At 46.6% G+C, this 26,432-nt stretch overlaps 1 protein-coding gene across 13 annotated transcripts in view; it reads left to right on the top strand.

The window, feature by feature from the left end:
* The window catches only part of APBB2 (amyloid beta precursor protein binding family B member 2), a 370,851-nt gene that overhangs the window by 293,518 nt on the left and 50,901 nt on the right, over positions 1–26,432 (top strand). For all 13 annotated transcript variants that reach the window (XM_047719169.1, XM_047719175.1, XM_047719167.1 and 10 more), the window contains 2 exons: positions 7,146–7,292; positions 10,449–10,576. In XM_047719169.1, coding sequence (XP_047575125.1) covers positions 7,146–7,292; positions 10,449–10,576 — 275 coding nt within the window. The remainder of the gene's footprint in view (positions 1–7,145; positions 7,293–10,448; positions 10,577–26,432) is intronic.

The raw sequence follows: 26,432 nt of genomic DNA, 5'->3' as shown, positions 1-26,432 counted from the left end.
TCTCGAATCAATAAAATGTTTTTTTTTTTTTTAAACAGCTATCCAAAATGCCCTCTCTCTGAGTTAGAAAAAAAGCTGCCCTTCCATGAGCAACAGCACACGTGTGTGTCTCTGTGGCCCCTGATTTCTCGTCACCATGTTATGGATTCGCACTTGGTGTCTGCTCCTTTATAGGCTTTCAAGAGTAGAGCTGTGTCTGACTCATTTCTCTCTGTTTCCAGGAACTAATAGGCACTCAATAAATGTTTATTGACTTGAATACACAGTTGTTATTGTGCTGCAGGGTAATTAGGCTTCAATGGTTAAGTCAGTCCCATAAATGAGCGTTAATTAGGATTACGTGTGTAATGCTAAACGCAATTGTAGCTTTCCTCTATGAACTTTTTTAGTTTTTTAATATCTATGATTTAGTGTTGCTGTGTATTCGAATATCAGTTCCCTCTTTGTCTTTGCTCCTTGGTTGTCACAGAGCAGTGACCTTGACCCAGGCATTGAAGGTGCCGCCGTGTGGACATGGGCTCATGGAAACACCATGTTCCCTGGGGCTGGGCACTGAGGCTCGCTCACCTGGAGGGAGCAAGGCTGGCCCCTCCAGTTCCTTTGTCTTTCCCTCCCCATCCCTTGCCCGAATGTTCTCCTCTTGCTTGTCCTCATTAAAGCCCCAGGGAAGGAAATGCAGACCACCTCTGGGAGAACAAAGAATGAAATGAGAGGGTCTCCTGATCCAGAGGGAGAAGAAAGCAAGCATTTGCTGCGGGCCTCCCGTGTGCCGGTCACTTGCACTTTGGCTCTTCTGAAAACTCTGGGAGCCTCTCTCACCACCATTCTGCACCTGAGAACACTTAGAAGCACTGGTGGGGCTGTAGGAATTCAAATCCAGGACTGTTTGGCCTGTAGAAATCAAGGCATTGTGCTGCGTTCTGTCCCTCCACACGTGTGTTTGCAAGAGGTTTTCCCCAGGGGTAGGTCTCTTAATATAGGACTTGAGAGAATGAAGTGGAAATACAACGTGTGTTTCCAACCAGGATGTGACAACTTGATTCCAGTGCGGAGAATGAGAACAGATGGGAGAGAAGGACGCCTCAGGCCAGGAGCTGCGTCCCTTCTAATTCAGCCACCATGCTCGTTCCCCTAATGCCAGCGATGGTTAATGGGAGCAGCAGCGAACTCTCCAAGTTAACCCTCACAACATGTGACAGGTGATTGGGAGACGGGGATTTTTAGTATCAGATGAAGAAACTGAGGCACAGAGATTTTAACCTACTTGCTCAAGATCTTGATACTAAGTGGCAGTCTTGGGATTTCCACCCACATTTTGCTTTTAGGACCAGTCTTAGAGACAGCATGACTTTGGGTGAAGAAGGGGGGTCTTAGAGACCGGAAGTGACCTCCCCAAAGTCTTGACTTGTTCATCTGATGACATTGTTCATTCCCTGAACCAGTACTCATTTGTTGCGTTTTCGGTAAAGAGCCATTGAAAAATGAACACTGGGGCGCCTGCCTGGACTGGCTTGGTCGGTAGAGCATGTGACTCGTGATCTCAGGGTTGTGAGTTCGAGCCCCACATTGAATGTAGAGATTAAGAACAAAATCTTGAAAAGAAAAATGAACATCAATCAAAGTGTAAATGTTGGAGGCTTTTTAAAATTTTTTGAAAAAGAGTGTCTTAATCGGGCTCTCTGCTCCGCAGGGAGCCTGCTTCCTCTTCTCTCTCTCTGCCTGCCTCTCTGCCTACTTGTGATCTCTGTCTGTCAAATAAATAAATAAAATCTTAAAAAAAAAAGAGTGTCTTAAAAGTAAGGTTGATTAAGTATCTGATTTTTTTAAAAAAATTATTTATTTATTTGACAGAGATCTCAAGTAGGCAGAGAGGCAAGCAGAGAGAGGGAAGCACGCTCCCCGTTGAGCAGAGAGCCCGATTCTGATTTTTTTGATTGAATATTTTAGGCTCTTCCTGTACTCTGAAACAGATGTTTATTCCCAGGGCTGACTGCGCAGGGGCATCTTGAATCTCCACGTTCAAGGAAAAGCGGCGGTGGTTGTAAACCTTCCTCGCCACACGGGGGCAGCACCAAACAGCGCAGGTCGCTCTCTGGGGCTTGGTTCTTTGGGAGGGCGAACTCGCTCCCTGGCGGAGCTGGGTTATCCCCCTTACACCTGTTTCCTCTTACTAAAGCTACAGGGACCGGTGGCAAGACTTTATAGATCAGAAACCAAATTATAACAGCGGCAAAACTGCACAAGGAAAATTACTGAAATTCCTTGTATTAATATAGTTAGGGCTCTTGTTTTCTTTTTATCAGCCTGACAACAATATATTTCATGGACCATTTGCATTTCTTAGCCAAGGAGAATACCCTAGAATTTTAGTGAGCTTGTTGAAATTGAAGTCCATGTATTCTTTTTTTTTTTTTTTTTAAGATTTTATTTTATTTATTTGACAGACAGAGATCACAAGTAGGCAGAGAGAGAGAGAGAGAGGAGGAAGCAGGCTCCCTGCGGAGCAGAGAGCCCGACTCGGGGCCCGATCCCAGGACCCTGGGATCATGACCTGACCTGAAGGCAGAGGCTTTAACCCACTGAGCCACCCAGGTGCCCCTGAAGTCCATGTATTCTTGAACTCAGGGGACACAAAGCAGCCAATATTCTCTTTTACCTTCCTTGTTGTTAATCAATTCTTTGGAGTATTTACAGGGTGTAGGATTTTGTAGCAGGCGGTTTAAGAGAGTGGGAAAATGTGTTCCTGGCTTCTAGCTTTAAGGGCATATGATGACCGCACAGTGTTTTATCGTTCACCTCTGCTGGGATCACCAGATGTTCAACTGATAACAACTTCGGTTGATCTCGAATCCTGTTTCTACTTGGGCACATCACAGTGGCCCATCCGAACCTCCATTTTCCACACCAGAGTCTGGATTCACTGGAATTTGACCAGAGCGACCACAGTAATTTATTATCCAAACTGAGACCCTTTCGAGAGTAAAAGGAGCCACTCAGTAATTTTGCTAGATCAACAAACACAAACCAGAATGTCCTGGGGACCACTGGAACATGTGGTCACAAGGACTACACGTCATATCCTTTCATTTCCTCCCTATGATGACTCGAGCTAAGGTTCACTGTAGCACTCTGTTCATTTGCTTTTCCCATTCAACGAATGTTCGCCGAATGTTCTTTCCGTTTTTATAAATGAAAAAAAGATTGGGATTTTATAAATCAGTTGGCAAGATCACAGACCAGTAAATCAGAGCTAAGATTTTAATTCAAGCTGTCCCTGCTCTGCGCCATATACACTCAAAATTGTACCGATGTTTCTGATCTGACCAATCTTCAGCCCCATCTGACCCTGCCCTTCCAGTAAACTCTCAGGCATATATGTGGTTAAGAACCCAGAACCCTGGGTTCTCTACTTACTAGCCTTGTGCTTCTTTCTCTTTCCTCACCTGTAAAATGAGTACAGTTAACTTAGTATTGGCCTCAAAGGATTGAAATAAGGAGTAAGTGAATTAATACCTTTGACATTTGAACAATGTCTTCTTCGTTGTACTTTGCTTATTTTCTGCTGTTAAAGTAGGCTGGGATGATATACATGTTCTCCAAACTGGGAGAGTTTCCATTTCTTTCTTGATGCTGGAGGAGAGCACTAGAGGTGTGTGATATTGTGACTTATAAGAATATGTATTTGGGGGGGAAAAAAAAGAATATGTATTTGGTTGTTTCTCATGTGTTTGCTCTTGGGTTCCTGGCTCACAGCTCCCAAAACCCTTGGAATTTCCCAAGTGCTAAGAGTGAGTAAGGGTCTTTTGTTATGCGAATGATGGGATGTTTGGAGAGCAGCTAAGGCTGGGGGCTGGCCATGCATGGAGGCCACCAGGTGTTAGACCTTTGAACTTCCTGTTCCAGCTCCGAACCCCTGGGGAGGCATGGGAAGGTTGGAGATGGAGTTCCATCACCAATGACCAGTGATTTGATTGGTCATGCCCTTGTAATGAAGCCTCCATCCAAACCCCAAAAGATAGTGAACACAAGCAGATGGGGGAGAATAGCATTGCCCGGAGACGGTGTGGAAGCTAGTAAGGAAAATGTTTCTGAGTTGGGTGAGCTGCTCTAGCAAATTAATGGAACCCGGGGAGCAAGTTGTTGGAACCTCCAGTTTATAACCTAGCCTTGTGACTGGCATCTGAAGTTGGGGTGGAGGGCAAGGGGGGGTGGGGGTGGGGACAGGCCTGTAGGACTAGCCCCTTAGCCTGTGGGATCTGATGCTGTCAGCGGGTAGTGTCAGAATTGAGTTGAACTGTAGGACTCCGGTTGGAGGACTGCCTGTTGGTGTGCGGACAAACTTCCACGCACTTTTTTGGCAAAGGTGGGAAAGCCATATTCTCTCATGGTTCTCCTCCCTCTCTGATTTTTCCCCCTTCAGATTTTCCTTCCTTCCCCTGTGGTCCCCAGGCTATTGCCTGTGTTCTGCATATGAGCAAAACCATGTAATTGTCTTTCGCTGCTTACTTCACTTAGCAAAAACCACAGTGAGATTCCACCTCACACCAGTTAGAATGGCAAAAATTAACAAAACAGCAAACAACAAATGTTGGTGAGGATGCGGAGAAAGAGGAGCCCTCCTCCACTGTTGGTGGGAACGCAAGCTGGTGCAGCCACTCTGGAAGACAGCGGAGGCTCCTCAAGATGTTAAAAATAGGGCTACCCTATGACCCAGCAATCGCACTACTGGTATTTACCCCACAGATAGAGATTTAGTTAAAAGAAGGGACACATGCACCCCAGTGTTCATAGCAGCAATGGCCACAATAGCCAAACTGTGGAAGGAGCCAAACTGTGGAAGGAGCCGAGATGCCCTTCAACAAACGAATGGATAAAGAAGATGTGGTTCATATATACCATGGAATATTACTCAGCCATCAGAAAGGATGAATACCCACCATTTTTAGTGTCTTTGTAGAAGACATTGCATCCACCGTCAGCTCAGGGCTGCTGTTCTGTTCTGGGTGGCCTGCGTTCCCTCTAGCACAGGAGGATCTGTGTGCTCTTTCCTTAAACAGATTGTCTTTGGTGTTTTAGTGGGGCTTTTTCCCCTTGAAAGTGTGGTTAGCAACTGAGGCAAGAGGGGGCCAGTCAGGGCATGGCTGTCAAACAAGGAAGGTGGAACGGAACCGAATGTGGTCACTTGGGGACAGTGTGTAGCATTTCTTCCTTTTGTTCGCGGCGAGCCGTTCCCAGCCTTGGTTCTGGAGTCCAGCCAAGCAAGCATGCAGAGCCAAACTCACGCAAGCAAGCATTTGATAGTGTTCAAAGGGGAAGTACACTCTGGGTGGGAGAGCAGGCGGGCCCAGAAGTGGCTACGGTGTGGGGGGGCAGGGTCATCTTGGTTTATAGACTTCCCTGAGTTGCAAGGTCAGAGCGACGACCTTCTTGGACCGGGATGGCCTCCTGTCAGCTAAGGAACTCCTCCCACCCGTGGGGAAGGGGCGGTTTCAGTCATGTCCGGTCCTTGTTGGAACTGCCCCGGCAGCCATGCCCCGCACGGGGTGTTGGGGGTGGGTCAGCACTTCAGTGTAAATGTAGTATAATGAAGCTAGAGGTTACCAGAGGACAGCAGCTACAGGAAAGAACGATGCCCGTTCCCGGGGTTTTGCCCCACTGTTTGCATTCGGAGGTGGTTGGCCATTTCTGCCTTTTTTTTTTTTTTTAAGATTTTATTTATCTATTTGACAGACAGAAATCATAAGTAGGCAGAGAGGCAGGCAGAGAGAGAGGAGGAAGCAGGCTCCCCGCTGAGCAGAGAGCCTGATGCGGGGCTCGATCCCAGGACCCTGAGATCATGACCTGAGCCGAAGGCAGAGGCTTAACCCACTGAGACTCCCAGGTGCCCCCCATTTCTGCCTTTTTCAATAGTCAGGCAGTCCTGTTTAGTGCTCCTCTCTGGCCAGCTGCCTCCTCTGTCCATCTGCTGATGACATTCACGCTGGAAACTTCATAAAGTACCCTGAGAGCCAGCTTGCTGTCTCCTGCAGACATGTGGCCCCTCACCAGCCCCCCAGCGCTGGGGAGGTACGCAGCCTCTTCAGCTGGGGTGCACTTGAGGAGGGACCCCCATTCTGGCCACCTGGCATCCCTGGCAACTGACAGCAAACAGGTCTGTCACCGAACGAGCCCTCGCATGTCCCATGAGTTTCCTTTTTCTTATACATCTTTGAATTTTCTCATTGCAACGTGCACACAATACTTTTTTATGTTTTGAAACAACCGGTGAACTTTAGAAAGGAAGATAAGGAGCATAATCTCAAAATATCTTGAAAGGATAAAAGAATAAAAGGAACTTGCGCTGTAGGGTTTCTCGCGAGCTGGTGCATTGTGTGGTCTTTCAGGATTTGGTGCTTAATTACAGATGCTATGGGACCTGAGACCAATTATCATGAAGGCACATTTTTTCCCCATCTTCCCTCATTTCTGGGTACTAAAGAATACATTTCACTTTGGTACTAGAATCAAGTGCCAAACATGTATTTAATTCTCCATCTCTCCCACTGTCTTTTTTCTGGGTTGTTTAACAAGTAGTAGATCTCATGGGTGTTGCATTTCTTACTGTTTAAAAAAACAAAACAAAAAAACCCCTGACTTTTCATATATAAAGGAGCTTAAAAATCCTCATACTCATTAGCCCTATAATTCTACTTCTAGTAATCCCCTCCAAGAAAATAATCTAAACACACATACGTATACAGAAAAGTAGGCAAGAAGATATTTATCACTACATTTTTTTAAGATGTTATTTATTTATTCAACAGAGAGAGAGCACAGGCAGGGGGAACGGCTGAGGGAGAGGGAGAAGCTGGCTCTGTGCCGAGCAGGGTGCCCAATGTGGGGCTCGATCGCAGGACCTGAGCCAAAGGTAGATGCGTAACCCATTGAACCACCCAGGTGCCCCGTCACTACATTTTTTTTTAACAGTAAAAGGTAGTCCCAATTTAATTTTCTAGCAACAGAGGACTCGTTTACTGAATTCGATGACCGGACGTTATGTAGTGATGGGAGCCGCACTGGGCAAACCCCGCAGGGGGTTTCGGTAAGTTGGCGGCGACCAGCTGTGGTCAGTGCCTACCTTCACGCCCCCATGCTCTGTCTTGCAGTGTTTCGCGGTGCGCTCCCTGGGATGGGTGGAAATGGCAGAGGAGGACCTCGCTCCCGGCAAAAGTAGCATCGCCGTCAACAACTGCATCAGGCAGCTTTCTTACTGCAAAAACGACATCCGGGACACAGTCGGCATCTGGGGAGAGGTGAGTGACACGTGGGAAGAATTGACGGCGGGCTTGCTCACATTCCACCATGCTTTGTGAACTCTCGGAGCTCTGCGTGGTGTGATACTGAGGGATACTTGCCAGGCGCGTTTCGCCAGGAAGACAGGTAGGGTGGGCATGGTGTACCAACCCTTCCATTTATCTGTTTGCTCTGCCAGATCCCAGTAAGGACTGCGCCCTGGGGGAAAACATTTATCCGTGTCTACATGACAGGGGCTGACCGGGTATCCCCAAGTCCGAGGGATGTATGGATGGGTACTCGGGCTCAGAAACCCCGAAACTTGCACACAAAACTGGATACACCATTATATAAGAAGGAAGGGAGCTGTTTGCTGGAAGTATGTTCTCAAAGGGGAATGTGGCCGTTGTCCATACACACAGAAATGCGACCGTCCTTCACACTCTAAAAGTTGACCTGTGATCCTTCTATAACACGTTCAGCTTTACGTATAATCGGATAATCAATATGATACCTGAGTTTTTAGAGTTGATAACTGTATGTTCTTTCTCACTTTGAACAAAGTAATTCCGCTTTGAAATGTTAGTTGACATCATTGCAGAAAGGAAAGTAATAAGTAAAAATGCCAAGTTTGTATAAAAATCATGGCAAAGAGGAAAAGCCTGCCATGCCCTGAGACCTATAGAACGGGTATATCGAGAGCGTCTCGATATAGCACATGCTCTGTAAGCCCCCTGCTCTCAAACCTTGCCCAGTCATAGGGGCTCCTTGACAGCTCTTTGATGGGGCTCTTTGGAGCCCCAAGCAGCACTGTTGTAATGGGAAGGAGATTCCCAAGGCTTCCCATGGAAGAGTCTAGGTACCTTAGAATGGGCCTGAGCTGCATCACCATTCAGACTTTTAGATCTCAAGCATGGGGAGAAAGAAGGAAGAATTTGTTTGGTATTTGCCTTTACTGTGATTTCATTGCATGACTTCCCACCTCCCACCCAAATTCCCAGATAGTCTTTCCCACCAGATTATCTACCTGCCTTCTCTCTCCTTCAATCAAAATGCTCTTCCATGAAAAGAACAAATCTCAGCTAGGATTTAGAAGAAAGGTTGGCATAATTCATACTAACATGTGAATGGCTGATATATAACACCAAGTGCTTGCCACCAGGTACTTAGAAGAGCTTAGTAAGATTCTAAAGGAATCTCCAAGTGACAGGATATGTACAGGAGAGAGAACTTTCTGTGGGGATATAGGGCAGAGGGTCAGCCATGCCTAAAAATCTGTTCTGTCTTCCCACCTGGTTAGCCCTGCTAAGCCATTCCTTTTTTTCTCATTTCTTCCTTCTTCTGAACAAAAAATTCTTCAGGCTGTGCTTCTGGCTTATAGTGTATAAAGTAGAGCTCAACACTGAGGGTGACGAGCTCTGCCTTTTTGCCATGCCCCACCACATATAGCACAGCTCCTCAAACGTCCGTTGAGTGGCTGACGGAAAATGAAGTCACGACTATCAGATGAGGGTCTCCTCTGTAGACGACAGCTGCATGAGTGTTGCTATCTTGGTTACAAAAACCAACTAGTAAGACTTTGCAGTGGTCAGCCAGGAACTGCTCTGTGTTGATGAGAAAAGTGACAGGATGTACCTAGGAAGAGGTGTGTGTGCTGAATGATACACCATATTTTCATTAAGGGATGCTCTACACTCAACCAGCCCACGTTAGACTACCCACCGGATGTCATCTCCCCAACAACGCAGAGAGGGTCAGTCAAGTTAACCCATGAGGACAGTCTCTGTGACCTTTGGTGGGAACTGGAGGGGGTTTCTAAGCAGAGTTAGCCCCAAGGAAACACATCACCCCCTCAGTGAGGGGACCAGGCCTCCTTGTGGGGACATCCCATAAGGCGTGAAAACAAAGGATTTCAGGGTCTGTTAGTGTCTGCAAGGTGTTTGCCATGGAGCAACTGCACGGAGATGGGGTGGCGGTGACCAGGAGGGACTTGTCCTGGAGGCTGGCCACTCGCTAGCGGGGCTGGAGGAAGATCCCTTAGGCTGCAGTCAGTGCCTCTTTCCTGGGGGAGGGTGGCGGGGGGGGGAAGGCACCAGACATCTATCACTTCTCCCAAGCAGCCATCAGTTACCCCAAGGCGTGGAGTCCCACCTTGGCACCGGTGGGACCTGCCCCCTCCCCCACTTCCAGCTCTCCAGGGCTCCATGATCGGGCATCTCCTGAAGACTGTCACATGGTTGGCCTCAACTAAGGCTGGAGGAGAGGACACGGTGTCCTTTAGTGAACAGCAGATGTTTAATAATTTCTCAAACTATGCCCGAGGAATTACAAGGAGAATAAAGTTGAATAGTCTAGCATCCTTGCCCCCAAAGAGCCAGCCTATGTTGGGGACAGGAGCAATGCAAGCATTGAGAAGACTCGGCCTCTCCCGCGTGGGTATTATAGTAGTGCCTTTGCCACAAAAGGCCTCCCAGCTTCCGGATCAGACCTGGAGTAAGTAGCCTGACCTTGAAGACTCAGCTTCCTTCTCTGCTAATCAGAGATCATAATGCACCAGGCTCTCTGGGCAAGTTGGAAAGATCACGAACCAGTGTGCCCCAAGCCCATGGCTTAATATCTGGGATAAGATCAAGTTCTAGAAACGTTAGCTATTGTAGTCCCAAGCAAGTCACAAATGCACCTGTGATTGGCCAGCCAAATCCCATAGAAGCGAAGAGCTCTAAATGCCGAGGAGGAACAGGATGGTTGTGGATGTGGGAAGGCCGTCAAAGGCATGGCTGGTAGGATCTGACCAGAGAGGAAGGGACAGAGAGACGGGTTAGGAGAGTGACAGGCTTGGTGTTAGTGGAAGACCAGGTTCTCCAGGGAACCTCCTATTAGCCTTTTTTCTCAGAGTCAAGATTCAGAATTGTAAATAATTAAAAACAAGAGTCGGCTAGAAGGCGGGCTTGGGATGCATTTCAGAGGACGTGGGGAGGGAGAGAGGAATTGGGTATGTGCGAGGCATACGAAAGATCAATGCTATTTTAGTCAGGAGGGGATGTCGCTCTCTTAGGAAAACAAATCACAGACTCAGACCGTGGCTTCCTGGGATCATTGCAATGACATCCCTAGATAGCCGTGTCACCAAGCATAGCTTCCTGAGGAAGAGAGCATGTTTTCTCCTTGAATTCCAGGGGAAAGACATGTACCTGATCCTGGAGAACGACACGCTCAGCCTGGTGGACCCCATGGACCGCTCCGTGCTCCACTCTCAGCCCATCGCCAGCATCCGCGTGTGGGGCGTGGGCCGGGACAACGGCCGGTGAGTACCCAGGGGACCTGATGTCACCCATCACCTGTCACCTCAGCACCGAGGCGTGGTCTCGCTGCTGTTGCCCGTCACTGAACATCAAAGGGGACAGTAGACTGTCCTTAGGAATGTAAAAAATGACAGCACATCTCTCTCCTTGCCTCCTAAGCCCTCTCTTTCTGGTTTTCTGAACCTCAGACCCGTCGTCCACTCTGGATCCTGTCTTCGAGTTCTCCTCCTGTTCCTGCTCCTCTTCTGAGTTAGTTGCCAACTCACGCAGACTCTCTGGAGCCCTACCCCTCTTTTTGCCTCTTCCCTGCAGTCTGGGTTCATCTTAGTCATTTCAGAGGCCCTCCTGGTTGTGCTTCCTTCCCAGAGGGCTTGCTTGAAGGGAGAGGTTGTGCCGCAAGCTTTAGATCCTTAAGTCACGGTGAGCAGGAACTTGCCGGGGGTGGGGTTGGCCGAACTTGGTTACCATCTGAAATGCCCGGTCACGTCAAAATTCCATTCAGTGTGTGTTTTTCTAAAATTCTACTGACTATCTGTTCTTTACAGCGAGTGCGTCTTAGATGTGTGGTGAATTGTCTGTTCTCCAGGATGACTGGAAATAAGGAAGTTCAGATGTGCATATATTCTAAATGATGAAGTGGCGGTTATTGCAGATGTCACACTCAGATACTGTCGTTGCGTAATTGGGCTACACCGAGTGCTTTTAGCTCTTAAATTACAATTCATTTTTGGCAATGCTCAAAGGACCTGAGGATCTCCTGGCACTTAGGGATTCAGGTATAGGATCGTTAGTTATTGGTTTATTGAAAATGGACAGAAGCAGGTGAAAATCCTAGATGACAGAAAGATGACCCTGCTGGACTTGGGGTTCCATTCCTGCACATTCTGGTTGATTGGGCCTTCTGTCCTCTTTTAGGGGCTCTGCCTTGGCTTATCCCACCCAGCCTTTGGCTACAGGGGGCTGGGCATTTGTGGGTTTAGTACTCTTTGGATGCAGTCCAACTCCTAAGCCAGAAAGAAAAATGGTTACGCACTCCTCAGTCTCAGAACAAGTATTTTTGCTATAACCAGACTCACAGAACAGTGAACAGAAAGAGAAGTCACTGATTGCATAAACCTTCCTAGAAGCACGATTGTGTCTTCGAGCTTTTGTTCACAGAGTGAAGTGTGACAGCTGGGCCAGGTGCACGGGGGTGGGGGGGGCGGGTATGAGTGGATAATTTATGTGTACACACCTGTCATTCACACGATTGGCAGAACTGTAACACTGCAGGTGATGAGTTGACATGAATTGATGAATTTTGCAAGGAAAATACCCAATGATGATGTTTGCTCATTAAAAACATTTAGTGTTAATGGAAGGGTGTAGGATGCTCAATCCTTCCCTGGTGCGTATCCCCCAGGGTTATTTTTAAGACAGGAGCCATGGTGAGGATCAGAATGCACATGTACAAATCAAGTGCAGTTGTGTTTTCTTAAGGTTAGGCTGGGAGCAGATTTCACTGCTCACGTTTTCAGCCTACCCAGTTTTTTTTTTTTTTATAAAGATTTTTTATTTATTTATTTGACAGATAGAGATCACAAGTAGGCAGAGGCAGAGAGAGAGAGAGGAGGAAGCAGGCTCCCTGCCGAGCAGAGAGCCCGATGTGGGGCTCGATCCCAGGACCCTGGGATCATGACCCGAGCCGAAGGCAGAGGCCTTAACCCACTGAGCCACCCAGGCGCCCCCAGCCTACCCAGTTTTTTAACGTGAGGCCAAATGCTGCAAGTTCGGAGAAGAAAAGAGTCAGACTCCAGCTGACAAATTATTCAAGGTCGGAGCCTCAGTTTCTCTCATCTGTGACATGGGGATCATAAGAGGGACCACAAAGCATGTGTGTATATGCGCCTTTGTGTGCATATTGTAACTGGCACAGTGATGGAGACGTAGCCAACGCCAAAGGAACGTTCGCTCCTGATTCTCGAAGGGAACATACACCAGCAGGTACCGCTGATTACGCAGCTTCCTTTCAAAGACATGGTGAATACGGGAGGTGTCAGATCTTGGAGAGGTTTCAGGGACTGTTCGCCATTTGATACAGGAGATGAGGGGCTGTTCGTCTTGAGTTCAGTGATCCTACAAGGCAAGAAGAGCACCCACCGCACTCCGCACTGTGAAAGCAGTGTAAATTTGGTTACATTGCCTTGCTTATGTTTTTGAAATGTGGGCTGGGTTAAACCACTTCTTATCTTATTCAGTGTTAACAGATGAGTGTGATTTAGGAATTCCCCCAGGGTTCCACACTGTTGGGACCTCAAGTTCCTACAGTGGGTTTGGGGGCCCTTGAGTTGCTTTTGGAAGCAGTAAATTAAAAAAAAAAAAAGTGTGTTTGCCAGTGAAAGGATCTATTTTTCCCCATTGATCCCCTGAGTTTTCCTTCCCTTAAAGAAGGGGTCTTTGTGTGCCTGCCTTTTTTTTTTTTTTTAACTTTCTTTTGCTTTTGATTTTCTTTTTTAACAGCAATTTACAAGAGCAAATTCAATTTGTAATGCTGCAAAGGAAAGAGCTTTTCACTTTGCATGAATAAAACATAAAAGTGTTTCATTTTGCTTGCAAAAATGAGCCCATTTTGCATTCCTTTGTAACTTTCCTTACTGAGAAAATGGAATCTCTTAGGGGATTTCTTTTTTTCTCCCCCCCACTTCCACCCCTGAATTCCAAAAAGATATGTTTAATGAAATGTGAGAAGACGGTGTGACATGCCCAGCCCAAGACTTGTTGTGGGTGCCCAGCAAAGTTAATTTATAACTCAGGAGGCCCCGTCCTTGGAACTCCGGCTGTGTGTTCTCCTCTGGTGAATATGGAGAGAACCACATTCGTGATAATGCTAGTCACAGTCCCTTTCATTACCATGTACCCTACCCTTTGCTGGGTGCTTTGCAAGCAGACGCACCTGAGATTCCATTTTCTTTCTTTCCCTCTAACCCTGTAATAATCCGCTTGTCAGTTAGTGGTGTCAGGTGCACGCAGAAAATCAAACCAGGGCAGTGTATTAGTTTGCCGGGGCTCTTAGGGGATTTCTTTTTTTTTTTTTTTTTTAGATTTTATTTATTTATTTGACAGAAAGAGATCACAAGTAGACGGAGAGGCAGGCAGATAGAGAGAGAGAGAGAGGGAAGCAGGCTCACCGCTGAGCAGAGAGCCCGATGCGGGACTCGATCCCAGGACCCTGAGATCATGACCTGAGCCGAAGGCAGTGGCTCAACCCACTGAGCCACCCAGGCACCCTGAATATAGGGGACTTTTAACAGGGACTCCCCTCTCCTCTTGTGGTGGGTATGGGCCCGTCTGCTGGGAGGGATCTGTGTGGGCACAGGGACCTGTGTGTTGCCAACATGCAGTAGTATCTACCCATTCCATCTGCTCCCCGTGAGGAAGCAAAGCGGGTGGGTGGTATACTCAGGATTTCAGACTCCATAGGTGGCATTTTCCCAAGTGGCTTCCATAGCAGTGTTCTGTGGGGCACTGATGAAGTAAGACGTTCATATGCTTTCCTCAAGAGGGAAAAAAAAAAAAATTCTGGGGTCAGTTGGAAAACTGGGTTAAACAGAGTGCAACAGGCTCTTTCCTCTGGATCCTCTGAGAGGTTTTCATGTGCCGATGTTCCCTGGGGCCCTGTGCTTCATGCAAATGCAGTCACAGGAGCACATTCTGGAAACCACTGCTCTGGTCAGTAAACGCCTTCATTTAAATGAGTGGCAACGCTAGATTACTGTCTTTAAGAAAAATTGAAATTACTTTTAGTAAGTAACTATTAACAAATGGATACCTATGGGGCCTGCTAGAATGAGGATAAAATCCCTTCATAATTAATAGCAGCTACCACCATCGGGCACAAGTGCTTTTTAAAAAGTACTTTCTGGGGCGCCTGGGTGGCTCAGTCATTAAGCGTCTGCCTTTGGCTCAGATCATGATCTCAGGGTCCTGGGATCGAGCCCCACATCAGGCTCCCTGCTCAGCGGGAAGCCTGCTTCTTCCTCTCGTGCTCCCCCTACTTGTATTCCCTCTCTCGCTCTCTCTCTGTCAAACAAATAAATAAAATCTTAAATAAACAACAAACAAATAAGTAGTACTTTCTCAAGTGCCTGGATGGCTCAGTTGGTTAAGTGACTGCCTTCGGCTCAGGTCATAATCTCAGGGTCCTGGGATTGAGCCCTGCGTCGGGCTCCTTGCTTGGCAGAGTGCCAAGCTTCTCCCCCGCTTGTGCCCTCTCTCTTGATCTCTGTCAAATAAATAAATTAAATCTCTTTAAAAAAATGATAAAAAATAAAATAAAAAGTACTTTCTCAGGCTAAATGTTATTATTGTATTATAGTTATCACAAAATCACTCTTTGTAGAGAATGTTCTATACATCTCTTTTCTACTTTTGATGAAAATTTCTAATAAAAACGGTATGATAGATTATTCATAAATTTACAAACCAGCCTACCTTTGACATAATTGTTTTATCTGGTCAAGATCTTGGAGGGACCTTTATCTGAAGAATATAGTGAGTCTCAAGTATGCTGAATTTTTCCCCTAGTCTCGTCTCTTAGGATAGTCCCGCCTGGACTTGGTCACCAAGACCCTGGTTTAAGCTGTTTCAGAGGACTACTGTTACACATAGTTCTTGCTCTTATTTTCCTGCTGTTGTTACCTTTTGATTTCTTTCTAAAACACTGCTTAGGGGTACCTTGAACTCTAGAGTTCAAGGGAGACCCTTGAACGCTATGGCCTGGTCCCTGTCCTTAGAGATCTGGCTTCTTAATTGAGGAGATATGACCACAATTGTGAAGGGAAAACAAACTATGGGCCTGAGACCCCTTTTGGTATGGCTTGGAGCTAGGGATGTATTTTATAGAAAAAGAATAGAGACCCAGCCATAAGGGACCCAGAAGGCCGTCCTCCTCTCTAGAGAAAGAGCAGCGGAGTGGTAATACACGCAGAGCAGAATTGGGATCTTCATGGCTGCCGTAGGAGGTCATTGTAAGAAGTCCTTGCTGACTGGCTCTCCCTACCTAGCTGTACCCCTGTTCTGCCGGCATTCCTCGGGGTACCCGTGAGCATTGCCCAGGCCCGATACTGTTCCTAGACCTAAACCTCTGTGTATCAGATAAGCTATGGGCGGATTGCTGCACCAGGGTTTCTCAAGTCCATGGTCTGAAACACTAGAGACGCGGTCTTCTGTAGCAGTCTGCAACGAGTGGTCCCGTCTTCTGGTGCAGCGCTGTGCCATGCGGCCTCAGGTTCCTTCTAGGTTGTCCTGCACCACCCTTCCAGGGTTGTCCCTCTTGGACCAGGCCAGAGGATTTGTTTCTAAGTTGAAAGGCGACCTGGGACTTGCACACCTCACCTGGGTTCACGTTCCGTTCACATCCCATTGGCCACACACAGCTGCAAGGGACTCTGGGAAACAGAGCTGGGCCAGCGCTGGCCAAGCGAAAACCGACGATGACTCCTGAAACAGAAGAAGTGACAGCAGCAGCATTGGGATGGGGTCTGAAGACGAATCACCTCGGCCTTCCAAGCCCACCACCTGCTGCTTCCCGGGCCAGCTGTTCCGCTGCTGTCCCTCTGCTCCCACGCCACCCAGGGAGGCCTCAACACTGCAGCACACATCTGTGATTGTCTAGTTCGCTGCCTGTTCAGCTCTGACTAGGAGGAGGCTGCCAGGCTGGAGGAGGAAGAAGAGCCGTTCTCCTTACCTCGTGCCCCATTTCTGCGAGCAGCGCCCTAGGAAAGCTGCTCCCTCCTGTTGCATCAGCACTGACTCCACCTGGCAGTGTTTCCAGCGTTCACGGACGTGCAGATCACGCTTCATCGTGCCCCCTTTTCAGAGCCACCAGCACAACTGGCTGGAGCCCCTCATTAAAGGTACGGGTCCCTCCTTCAATCCTGGAGAAGCCTGCCTAGCCCGGCGGTGCCACTGGCCTGGGCCCAGACATCCTGCTCCGCGGGGCCCCTCCGGGTTCCAGACTGCCGTAGCTTCAGCCTCAGGGCTTCGTTCTGCCAACCCTACAGGCCGCCACCCCCCCTCATTGCAATGTTGGCTGCATCATCACCGCTTCCCTGTTTCTGTCTTTCCTTACTGCCTTGTTAGTTACCTGCTTCCAATTCTCGATACAATGTTCTCCTTGTTCCACTCTCTGGGTGCTTTCTGTCTACACCCTCCCTTGTCGACCCTTAAACTGAATTAGCGCCTGCTACAGGAGGCAGCCCCATGTCTGCCGCAGGGAGAAGGTTCGAGAGAGCCTCTGTGAGCCCGTGGGTGAGTGTGGGAGCTGTTGCCTCTGTTTGGCTCCCTCACCCTGTGGGCAACATCAGCACTGGGGCCAAGGAAGCTTCCTTCCTCAATTGGTAGCAGTTGTCAGTGATAAAGGGTCATTCAGTTCTAGGTGACAGGGATTTAGAAAGAGTGGGCCTCTTGGTTTCTTGAGCTAATCGGAAAGTTCTCTCTCTTTTCCCTTTGCCGTTCTTTCTTTCCCTGGGAGTCATTGGAGGGTCTCCCTAGGGAGGATGGAGAACTTCCCAATGACATCCAGTCAGAGGGTTCTCTGAGCCAGAGTGTAATGAAAGATGACGGAATTCCAAGATCTGCTGATGGAAGTTTAATCTAGGGTATGTGCTATCTTGCCTCAGGGAGAAAAGTGTTCAGGGAGAGCAATAATTCTCTCCCGATGCCATAGTATTATCTTGACCTCTAGAGTTAATTTCTTTTTAATACAGCCCCGTGATAAGCAGAGACATCGGGATTTACTTGACCATTCTGCTGACTTACACTGAAGTTATATTTTATCTCTTTAGAAGTGGCTTCCTTTCCTTCTATTCATCACTCAGGGATGCTTGCTAATACTTTCATCTTAGAATAACCTTTAAGAAGAGACATTGTAGGGGCGCCTGGGTGGCTTAGTGGGTTAAAGCCTCTGCCTTCGGCTCAGGTCATGATCCCAGGGTCCTGGGATCGAGCTCCGCATCGGGCTGTCTGCTTGACAGGGAGCCTGCTTCTTCCTTTCTCTCTCCCTGCCTCTCTGCCTACTTGTGATCTCTGTCAAATAAATAAATAAAATCTTAAAAAAAAAAAAAAAAAAAGAAGAGACATTGTAAGTGACTATCCAAGAAAAGAGTCCCTCAAGGAATGTGTAAGGGCATTTTCAAGCAGATCTGTCATGGTGGCCCTGCCCCTGTTGGTGACTATGAAGACAACGGTTTCTTCTCAGGAACACATCATCCATTTCGCTGACTGGTTTGGTGTCTAATCCAGCATTCCTCATATGCATGTTTCGACACTATCCAGTGAGGTGGGGGCTTGAGGTGGTCATGTGAAGAGAGAGTGGAAAATTCTGGCGATGATCCCTGAACAACTTTCATCTCACACTTTCCCCAAGTCCCAAGCTGGATGAGGAATGAGCCTTTCTGGATGCAGCATGAGGGTGATCGACCGTGCCTGGCCCCACTGATTCTCTGTGTCGGTCCTCCAAGCTCCGTGATCTTCTTGGACTACTTAGAACATTCTAAGAACAGAAGGAAGAGTTGTTTTAGTGCAGAAACAGCCTGTCGACCCACATAAAGATGAATTCGTGTCTCGTAGAGCAGAGTTGTTGGAACTATCATGACCCAGAGCCTAGCTTGGTTTCTAGAATGTTGTATATGCTCCAGCATGATGAGGTGGTTGGTAAATGTGGAAAAGACTAGCGTTACTGCAGATGAACGGGCAGGCACTGCTTTCATATGCGTCATCACACTGAACAGAACCCTCTGATGCAAATGTACCCATCAGATTTTTGGCTCCGGGGTCAATCCAGTGACTGAGAATGTACCCTAGTGCCCGTGATCTGTTACTACTCACGGAACACTTCTGATGCCAGATGTGTGGGTTTTCACACCCAGCCATTCTCCAGTTCTCCACAGATACCAGTTCTGGGTGTCCTACAGTTGAATTCAGCTCTGACACCAAGCGACCTCGGGGGGGTGGGGGAAGGCAGGCATAACATGAGTGTACAAAACTTTTCACTCTGGAGGTTAGAAAGGTTTTCAGAGTTCTTGTGGTGGGAACCAAGGACTGAGACCAGGTATCATAACAAAAGATGCTCCTGTCATTCCGGAAATTACTTGGGTCTTATGAGTTTTGTGCCAGAAACCAGGACAAAGACAAAATATCTCTTCCTTCATCTGTTACAGTATCACAGTAGCACAGTCAGTGGCCGAGAAGATTTAGGAAACATTAGGTGGGACTCAAGCGTTCTCACCTCCTACAGTAATGTCAAGGTTTTGCAAGCTAGATTCAGTCAAGAGGACGAGTATTAGGGTGGGAATCCCGCCATTTGCAATTTAACCATGGGTCTTCCCTTGCACTGGTGTTGGGGGAGTCTTAGTGTCCCCAGTTCTCCACCTGGAGTGGGGGTCATTGTCAGGAGGCAGGGATATAGAGGTGCTCTCAAGGAAGCATCTTGCATTGTTCCCAGTGGTACTGTTTTTATTGAGATAGTAATATTTCCTTAAAATATCACCTGGGCCAACTGTAACTGATTATAAAAAATTAAGAGAGGGGCACTTGGGTGGCTCAGTTGGTTGAGCGTCCAACTGTTGCTTTTGGCTCACGTCATGATCTCAGGGTCGTGAGATTGAGCCCCACATCAGGCCACATGCTCAGCACAGAGCCTGCTTGAGATTCTCTTCTCCCTCTCCCCCTCCCTTCCATCAAATAAATCTTTTCTTAAAAAATTAGGAGAAATTTAAGTACATGGGAAGTTAGCATCATTTTGTCTTTAAATATCTAAAATTTGTCCCATGGTGGTTTCCTAGGAGTCTGGACTGATGAGCTGAAGCCCCCTGAAAGGCTAACATTGATGTTTAGGCAGCCCCCACCCGTGGCTTTCTAGTCTTCTGGCTCTCTTAAGCCAGAGCTGGTGTTGAAATACCATAGCTTTGAAGTAAATCCTGGGAATGAATTATGTTTAGTGGAGTGATTTCTTAATGGAGAAAAGTAAGAATGGATTGAAAATTACCCTGTAGGAAATCATGGGTTCGGAGACATCCTGCTGCTGTCACATCACTTCAGCTAGAAATTCTTTCCCTCTAAGCTATTCCCCAAAGAGTATCCCAGGGAAGTGCTCTTTAGAAAAGAGAACACAAGAAAGGGAATCCAAAACAGGAATTAACATTTAAACTCAGGAGGGGCGCCTGGGTAGCTGTGGGTTAAACATCTGCCTTTGGTTCAGGTCATGATCCCGGGGTCTTGGGATCAAGCCCTGCATCGGGCTCCCTGCTCAGCTCCCTCTCCCTTTGCTGCTCCCCTTGCTTGTGCTTTCTCTCCCACTTTCTGTCAAATAAATAAATAAATAAAATCTTTAAAAAGTTGGGGGGGGGGGTTAAACTCAGGGCCCTTGAGCAAGGACCCAGCTTCTGAGGGTAGAATGTCCTGGAAACAGACTCAGGCTGGCATGGACTCGGCGGCCAGAGAGTGGAAGTACTAAATCAGACTTCAGGCCACGTATAAATAAGTGAGCCAGATAGTTTGTTCAGAACAGAAAGGCTCAATCTCTCTGAACGTGGGAACAGTCGTTTTGACTATAAATAAAAGAACGTGGTGTGGGTGACAGACTGGGTGGAGTGTCGCTCATGTATCTGGAGGAACTGGCGGTGGGAGAGGGAGTAAGAAAAACAAAGCCTAGAAAATGCTGTCATTCGGTCCGATGTTTTACACCAAAAAGATGTCAGAGGGGAAGAGGTGTTTGAAAGTCCTTGGCGGGGGATGCACCCATAATTATAGGCTCTAAGGAAACTGGGGTTGGGGGGAGAGCCGAGTAGGGGGCTTGCCAGCATGGAGAACAGACCGGTTGAGGGCTGGGGAGGATGGCCGCCAACTGGGCACGGGCTGCCTCTCTCTCCAAAGGAGATCTCTTCTCTAGGCCTTGTCACTCCACCGTGTCGCCCCGCCCGTCCCTTTAGGTGAATGGCCCCAGCTGCAAAGGCTCATTGTTTCTGCACAGAGCACCCTGGCCTGTTGGAGCTCATTCTTCAGCAGAGCTCAAGGGCCCTTGCTCGGTACCCTGAGCTGCCCTGCCCAGGCTGGAGCGGGTCGTGATACAGTTGAGAGTCCCTCTGTTTATTGGAAAATCATTCAGGGCTCTTGCCTCCTGATCCCTTAATCCTTTCTTGCCACCCACTTAAAGGAGAACTCCCAAGTGCGGATTTGTTGGAAACAAAGCCAGAAAAATCTAAGTCTCCATCTTAAACTTGGTAGAACCCAACATTTCTCTGTGGGAGCTGAGACCAGGTCTGTCCCAGGACGTGAAGTAACTAGGGAACGACCGTGGGGGGGGAAGTTGTGTAGGAATTTTACCTAGAGCACCAGCAGAGGTATGGATACCATTTTGTAAAAAGAGTTACTCCCTCTTTGATGACCAGATCTCTCAAATAGATATTTAGTTCAGATCAAAAGTATCCCGTCCCCTTGGCTCTGGCCCCTCAGCCTTCCCCCCTCCGCCACTGTCTTGCTTTGGATGTAACTGGAATGGGGATCAGGGTAAGAATAGGAAGGCTCAAGTCATTCCTAAATCTATAAACAGTTGTCCGAACTCAAAAGTTGAGCAGTCCATTTCAACTCCCTTTGAAAGAAGCTTCTCTCCTAACTGTGTACATACCACAAAGTCATAGGTAGTGTGCTAGGACCCTACTTAGCTAACCTAGGACGGGGTCACCCTTGCTCTTACTTAGTTCAGAGCAGCTGCTGCGGATCTGTTAAAAACAGACTTAACCAGATCTGTTAAACTCAACATGGCCAGAACCGAGAGTGTCATCCACACACCGAGCCCCATTTTCAAAGTTATTCAGACTCCTCTGTTTTCTGGGTTCACCCATTCATTCCCTTGTTTCCATGTGTATGCATGCGTGCCTTGGTTCACTCAGCTCCTGCTGAGTCCACTCTGGTCATGATGCTGCCATCGGCTGTGTGAGTCAACGACTTGGGGTCCTCTTACCTTCCCCACCTGCAGGGAGAGGTCACACCCTAATGATTCTATCTCCTTAGTATGTAGATCCAAGCCTAATTTGCAGGAAGTTCAAATCAGGCTCTTGCCTGTGCGGTAGGTAGTACTTGAAGCTGGAACAATTCAGATACCCAGCAGGAGGTGAATAGGTAACAGATTATGGTGTATCCATACAACAGACATCCCCTCAGCAATAAAAAAGAATCAATTCCAGGAAGGGAAAGCAAAAAGTAAAAGCGAACTATTGTGACCTCATCAAAGTAGAAAGCTTTTGCCCAGCAAAGGAAATAGTAAAGTGAACTAACTAAAAGACAGCTGACAGAATGGGAGAAGATATTTGCAAAGTCTTATCAGATACAGGGCTAATGTCTAAAATCTAAAAATAAAGAACTTCTCAAACTCAACACCCAAAAAACAAAACAAAACAAAACAAAAAAATCCAGTTAAGAAATGGGCAGAAGATGTGAACAGACATTTCTCCAAAGAAGACATACAGACAGCCAACAGAGACATGTGAAAAAAATGTTCAATGTCACTCGGCATCAGGAAAATACAAACCAAAGCCACAGTGAGATACCAGCCATTTGAGATTATTTTTGTAGGCCCACGAGGTCCGTAAATCATTTCCTTGGCGTGCACACGCGCGCGCGCGCGCACACACACACACACACACACAGGAACTATTGATATGCATAACTATATGGCTGAATCTCAGGAGAATTGTGGGGAGTCCAAAAGAAGCCAGACCCTCCCACCCCCCATAAAAGAGTATATACCATATGATATCATTTATATAAAATTCTAAAAAATGTAAGGTCAGCTTACCCACAGCGACAGACAGCAGGTGGATAGTCACCCGGAGAGGGACAGAAGGCAAGGGATTATGAAGAGGCAAGAGGAATCGTTGGGAGTCATCGATCTGTTCACTACCTTGATCATAGTGATGTTTCACTAGTGTATCCTTATGTCAGAGCCTATTAAATTACATATTTTAAATACGTGCAGTTTATTGTATGGCACTTATACCTCAATAAGTCTATTTTAAATATAATTATAAAAATATACATTGAGTATCCTGTCAAAGATTCATTTAACTCAGGGGGCACCTGGGTGGCTCAGTGGGTTAAGCCCCTGCCTTCAGCTCAGGTCATGATCCCAGGGTCCTGGGATCGAGTCCCACATCGGGCTCTCTGTGCCACAGGGAGCCTGCTTCCTCCTCTCTCTCTCTCTCTCTGCTTGCCTCTCTGTCCACTTGTGATCTCTCTCTGTCAAAAAAAAAAAAAAAGATTTATTTAACTCAGGATTGAGCAAACCAGTAGGACACCAAAGCTGGCTCAAAGGAATGTGGGAAATGCTGGGAATCTTCAAAACTGCTCATTAAACCACCAGGAAGCAGAGATGCTTTTAAGAGTCACAAAGAACCTCAAGCAGGGTGAATTAAATACACTCACTCACTTCATTCTCCCTAGGCACATCTTAGTCAAACAGTGGCCAGAGGACATGAGATAAGGTTAAATAGATGGCCAAGTTAGATACAAAATTGATTCATGTCCTATTGGCAATAAAATCATCACCTTTGGGATCATCTGGATTTTTTTTTTGGCATAAAGTTACAGAAATTAATTGCAGTTTATTAATCTATAAATTAACAGCTAACCTTATAGAGAGTCTGAACCCTAGTTACTAGCAAAAAGGAAGTCAGACAAAGATAACATTTCCCTGGAGCTGGGCTGACCAAGATGGTAGCTACAAGTCACGGGTGGTTCTCGAACCCTTGAAACAACACTAGTCTGAATGGAGATGCGCTGTCAAGTGGAAAACGTACACCAGGATTTTGCAAAAAAGAATGGACAATATCTCGCAGCAACATTTTATGTTGATTACATGTTGCAGGATAATTCTTTGGACATATGAAATCAACTAAAATATATTATTAAAATTAATTTCACTTCTTTTTCCTTTTCTTAAAAAATGTGGCTTCAGCTAAAATTACATGTATGGCCCACCTGACACCCCTCGTGGACAGCACAGCCCTAGAGAAAGAAGCAACCCCGAGGCGAGCCCATGAAATGTTGCCCCACTGTGATGCTGAAAAGGCACACAGCCTTCCTTTTCCTTTATTTCTAAGTTTGGGCTAATTTTTCTTACCACTTCTTAAAACTGTCACTCTACCCCCATCCCTGACCCCCATCTTTCTCTCCGTGTGGCCTGGCACTCCCCTCCAAAGAACCTGCCGGCTGCACCCTGAGTCATCTTCCCGGCAAGTGGAAACATGTTGTTCCCATCCACTTACACGATGGAATCCGGACTCCATGGGGGCACCTGAGGTCTCACCCCCACCCGCTGCTCCAGCTTCCTCGCTCCCCCCAGCCTCTCCTCCAGCATGGGGAGCAAGAGCACATACCCATCCTCAGTCCTGGGGCTCCCCTGCCCTGGGCTGTCCCAGGCTGCTTGTTCACTTTCTAAAGCCTTTTCATGAAACCTTTATGCTTCCTTCTGTTGAACCAAGCCATTCCCTCCTCTGGGACCCAACAGCCGTTGGAGCCTTATGCCCCCGCACTCTGAAGAAAGCTTTATTTAATTTGCCAATCGTGTGTGCATTTACCCACAGGAAAATAAATTTTGCAAGGACAGTTATTAGATTTTAAAAAATGATTGCGTGAACCCTCACATTTTTTACAGGCATTGGTTTTTCTCGATCACAGGCTTTCAAAGTATTTGTTGTAACCCATAAGAAATGTAGCTTATGGCATGACCTCATTCCCCCTGTCTCCTTTATTCATTCACATTTAACTAACAGAAATTTCACATAATACTTATCTTGTGTGTTCTGTTCTTTGATTTTTTTTTTCTTTGCTACCCTATTTATTTAACGTGGGGGGCGGGGGGCGCTCCTCTGTCTCCCTGTCTCAGCCTCTCCATCCCTGCCTCAGCCTTACGTCCCTCTTGGCTCACCCTCCCATCTGTCCCTTTCAAGTCTCAGGTTCCCAGAACCTCTGTCTCCATCTCTCACTCTCTCCCACCTCCCCACCTTTGCCTCCTCCATTTCTCCAGAACCCTCTACCCCAGCCCAAACAGACTCCAAGACTCTGGGGCACAGAGCTGCTCCTTCTCCTGGAGGAGGAGGAGGTGAGAGGGGGTAACCCCTCACCTGGCCTCGGCCTGGCTAACCCCCTCCCCACCACCTCTATTTAACTTTTCAAATGTTATCTGTCGCTGTTAGCTAATCCCAGTTTGAAAAACACTGATCTTGGTCAACTTTTCCAAAAAGTATTTGAACTGAACAACACTCTACCAGTCTAGTAACTGTCATTTAACTTTTTTTTTTAAAGATTTTATTTATTTATTTATTTGACAGACAGAGATCACAAGTAGACAGAGAGGAAGGCAGAGAGAGAGGAGAAAGCAGGCTCCCTGGTGGGCAGAGAGCCTGATGTGGGGCTTGATCCCAGGACCCTAGGATCATGACCTGAGCCAAAGGCAGAGGCTTTAATCCGCTGAGCCACCCAGGCGCCCCTGTCATTTAATTTTTTTTAAATTCCATGGACAAATCATTTTGGGAAATAGTATTTGCAATGTCCTACTCTCACAGAGAGGCCCAGATACACAGCTTAGCTACTGAAGGCTCTGGTCTATCTGGAACTTAACCCTTTGTGAGCATAAAATGCATTATTGGCTTCATACCCATGAACTTGAAGAGGATCAGCATTTCTGGAGCCTGCGACATTAGAAGTACCCTGATCTAGGGATTCTGAATGATAACTGTCTATCAATTATAACAAAGCTGTATTCTAACACTTTGCTTAGCACGCCACCCCCCAGGACATCACTGAAAAGTGTTATATTCTTATGAGCGTAGGTTTCTTTGCAGTCAGTCAATATTGTCTGTCTTAAAGAATTTGGTTAATGGGGAAAATTGCATAGTTTGTCGTATCTGCTCTTTTGCCAGAGTTGCAAGTTAAATTAAATCCTTAACTGCAGTAATAATATTAGATGGAACCGTACGACTGCTGTTTTTTTGTGGATCAGAAATGGTTGAATGCGGTTCAAGTTAATATTTAACCTAATTGATTTATAGAACTCCTTCTTCCTTTTATTTGGTTTTAAATTTCACTTTTCTAATTTAAGAGCCTGATAGAATGCTTGCCTTTTATTATAAACCACTTAATTTTTTCCTGAAGCACATGGGATATAAATTTTAATAATTACAGAGTCCAATTGAAGTGCTCCATTAACCAGTAGGGTGTTTAAAATACAGATTTTTTCCCCCCTCAGCTTCCCCATTTTTCAGTAATTGGCAAATGCTATGCATTTGGAGATGCAAAGGAGAATTTTGAGGGTTTTCCCCCCTATGTAAAATCTCAGAACAGCTAAAAGAACAGCAAAGTTAAAATATATATCTCTACAGTCACTTAAAATTTATTAGCCAATCCAAATGACATTTGTGGCTTTTGACATGAATTAGAGAAGAATGGTGTCACAGAAACCACCTCAGCCCTAAAGGTACTCGCTTGCCAGACTTCGTTTTCCTACCACCAAGGATCTCATTACAAAGATAAGCGGTGATTACTAAAAGAGTTACATCTAATGGATGATGTGGAATTTCTTAATATATTTTCCCCGCTAATTTGGTAGCCTAGAGTAATGGTGCCCCTTTTCTTGCCAAAAGGAAATGTCTTGGTTTATCTCTATGTGGCTTCTAGCTAAAGACTTGTTTTTTCTTTTTTATTGACATAAGAGAAACTGTAGAGGATATTTATTAAGGAAGATAAAACCTAATTGTATTCATTAAATTCACTAAGTCAAGGATTGCAAATAAAAAGGAGGGAAAAATTTTTTTTTTTAAATAC

Source organism: Lutra lutra, chromosome 2, assembly GCF_902655055.1.
Source record: "Lutra lutra chromosome 2, mLutLut1.2, whole genome shotgun sequence".
Lineage (NCBI taxonomy): Eukaryota > Metazoa > Chordata > Mammalia > Carnivora > Mustelidae > Lutra > Lutra lutra.
This window is presented reverse-complemented; position numbering and strand designations above follow the sequence as displayed.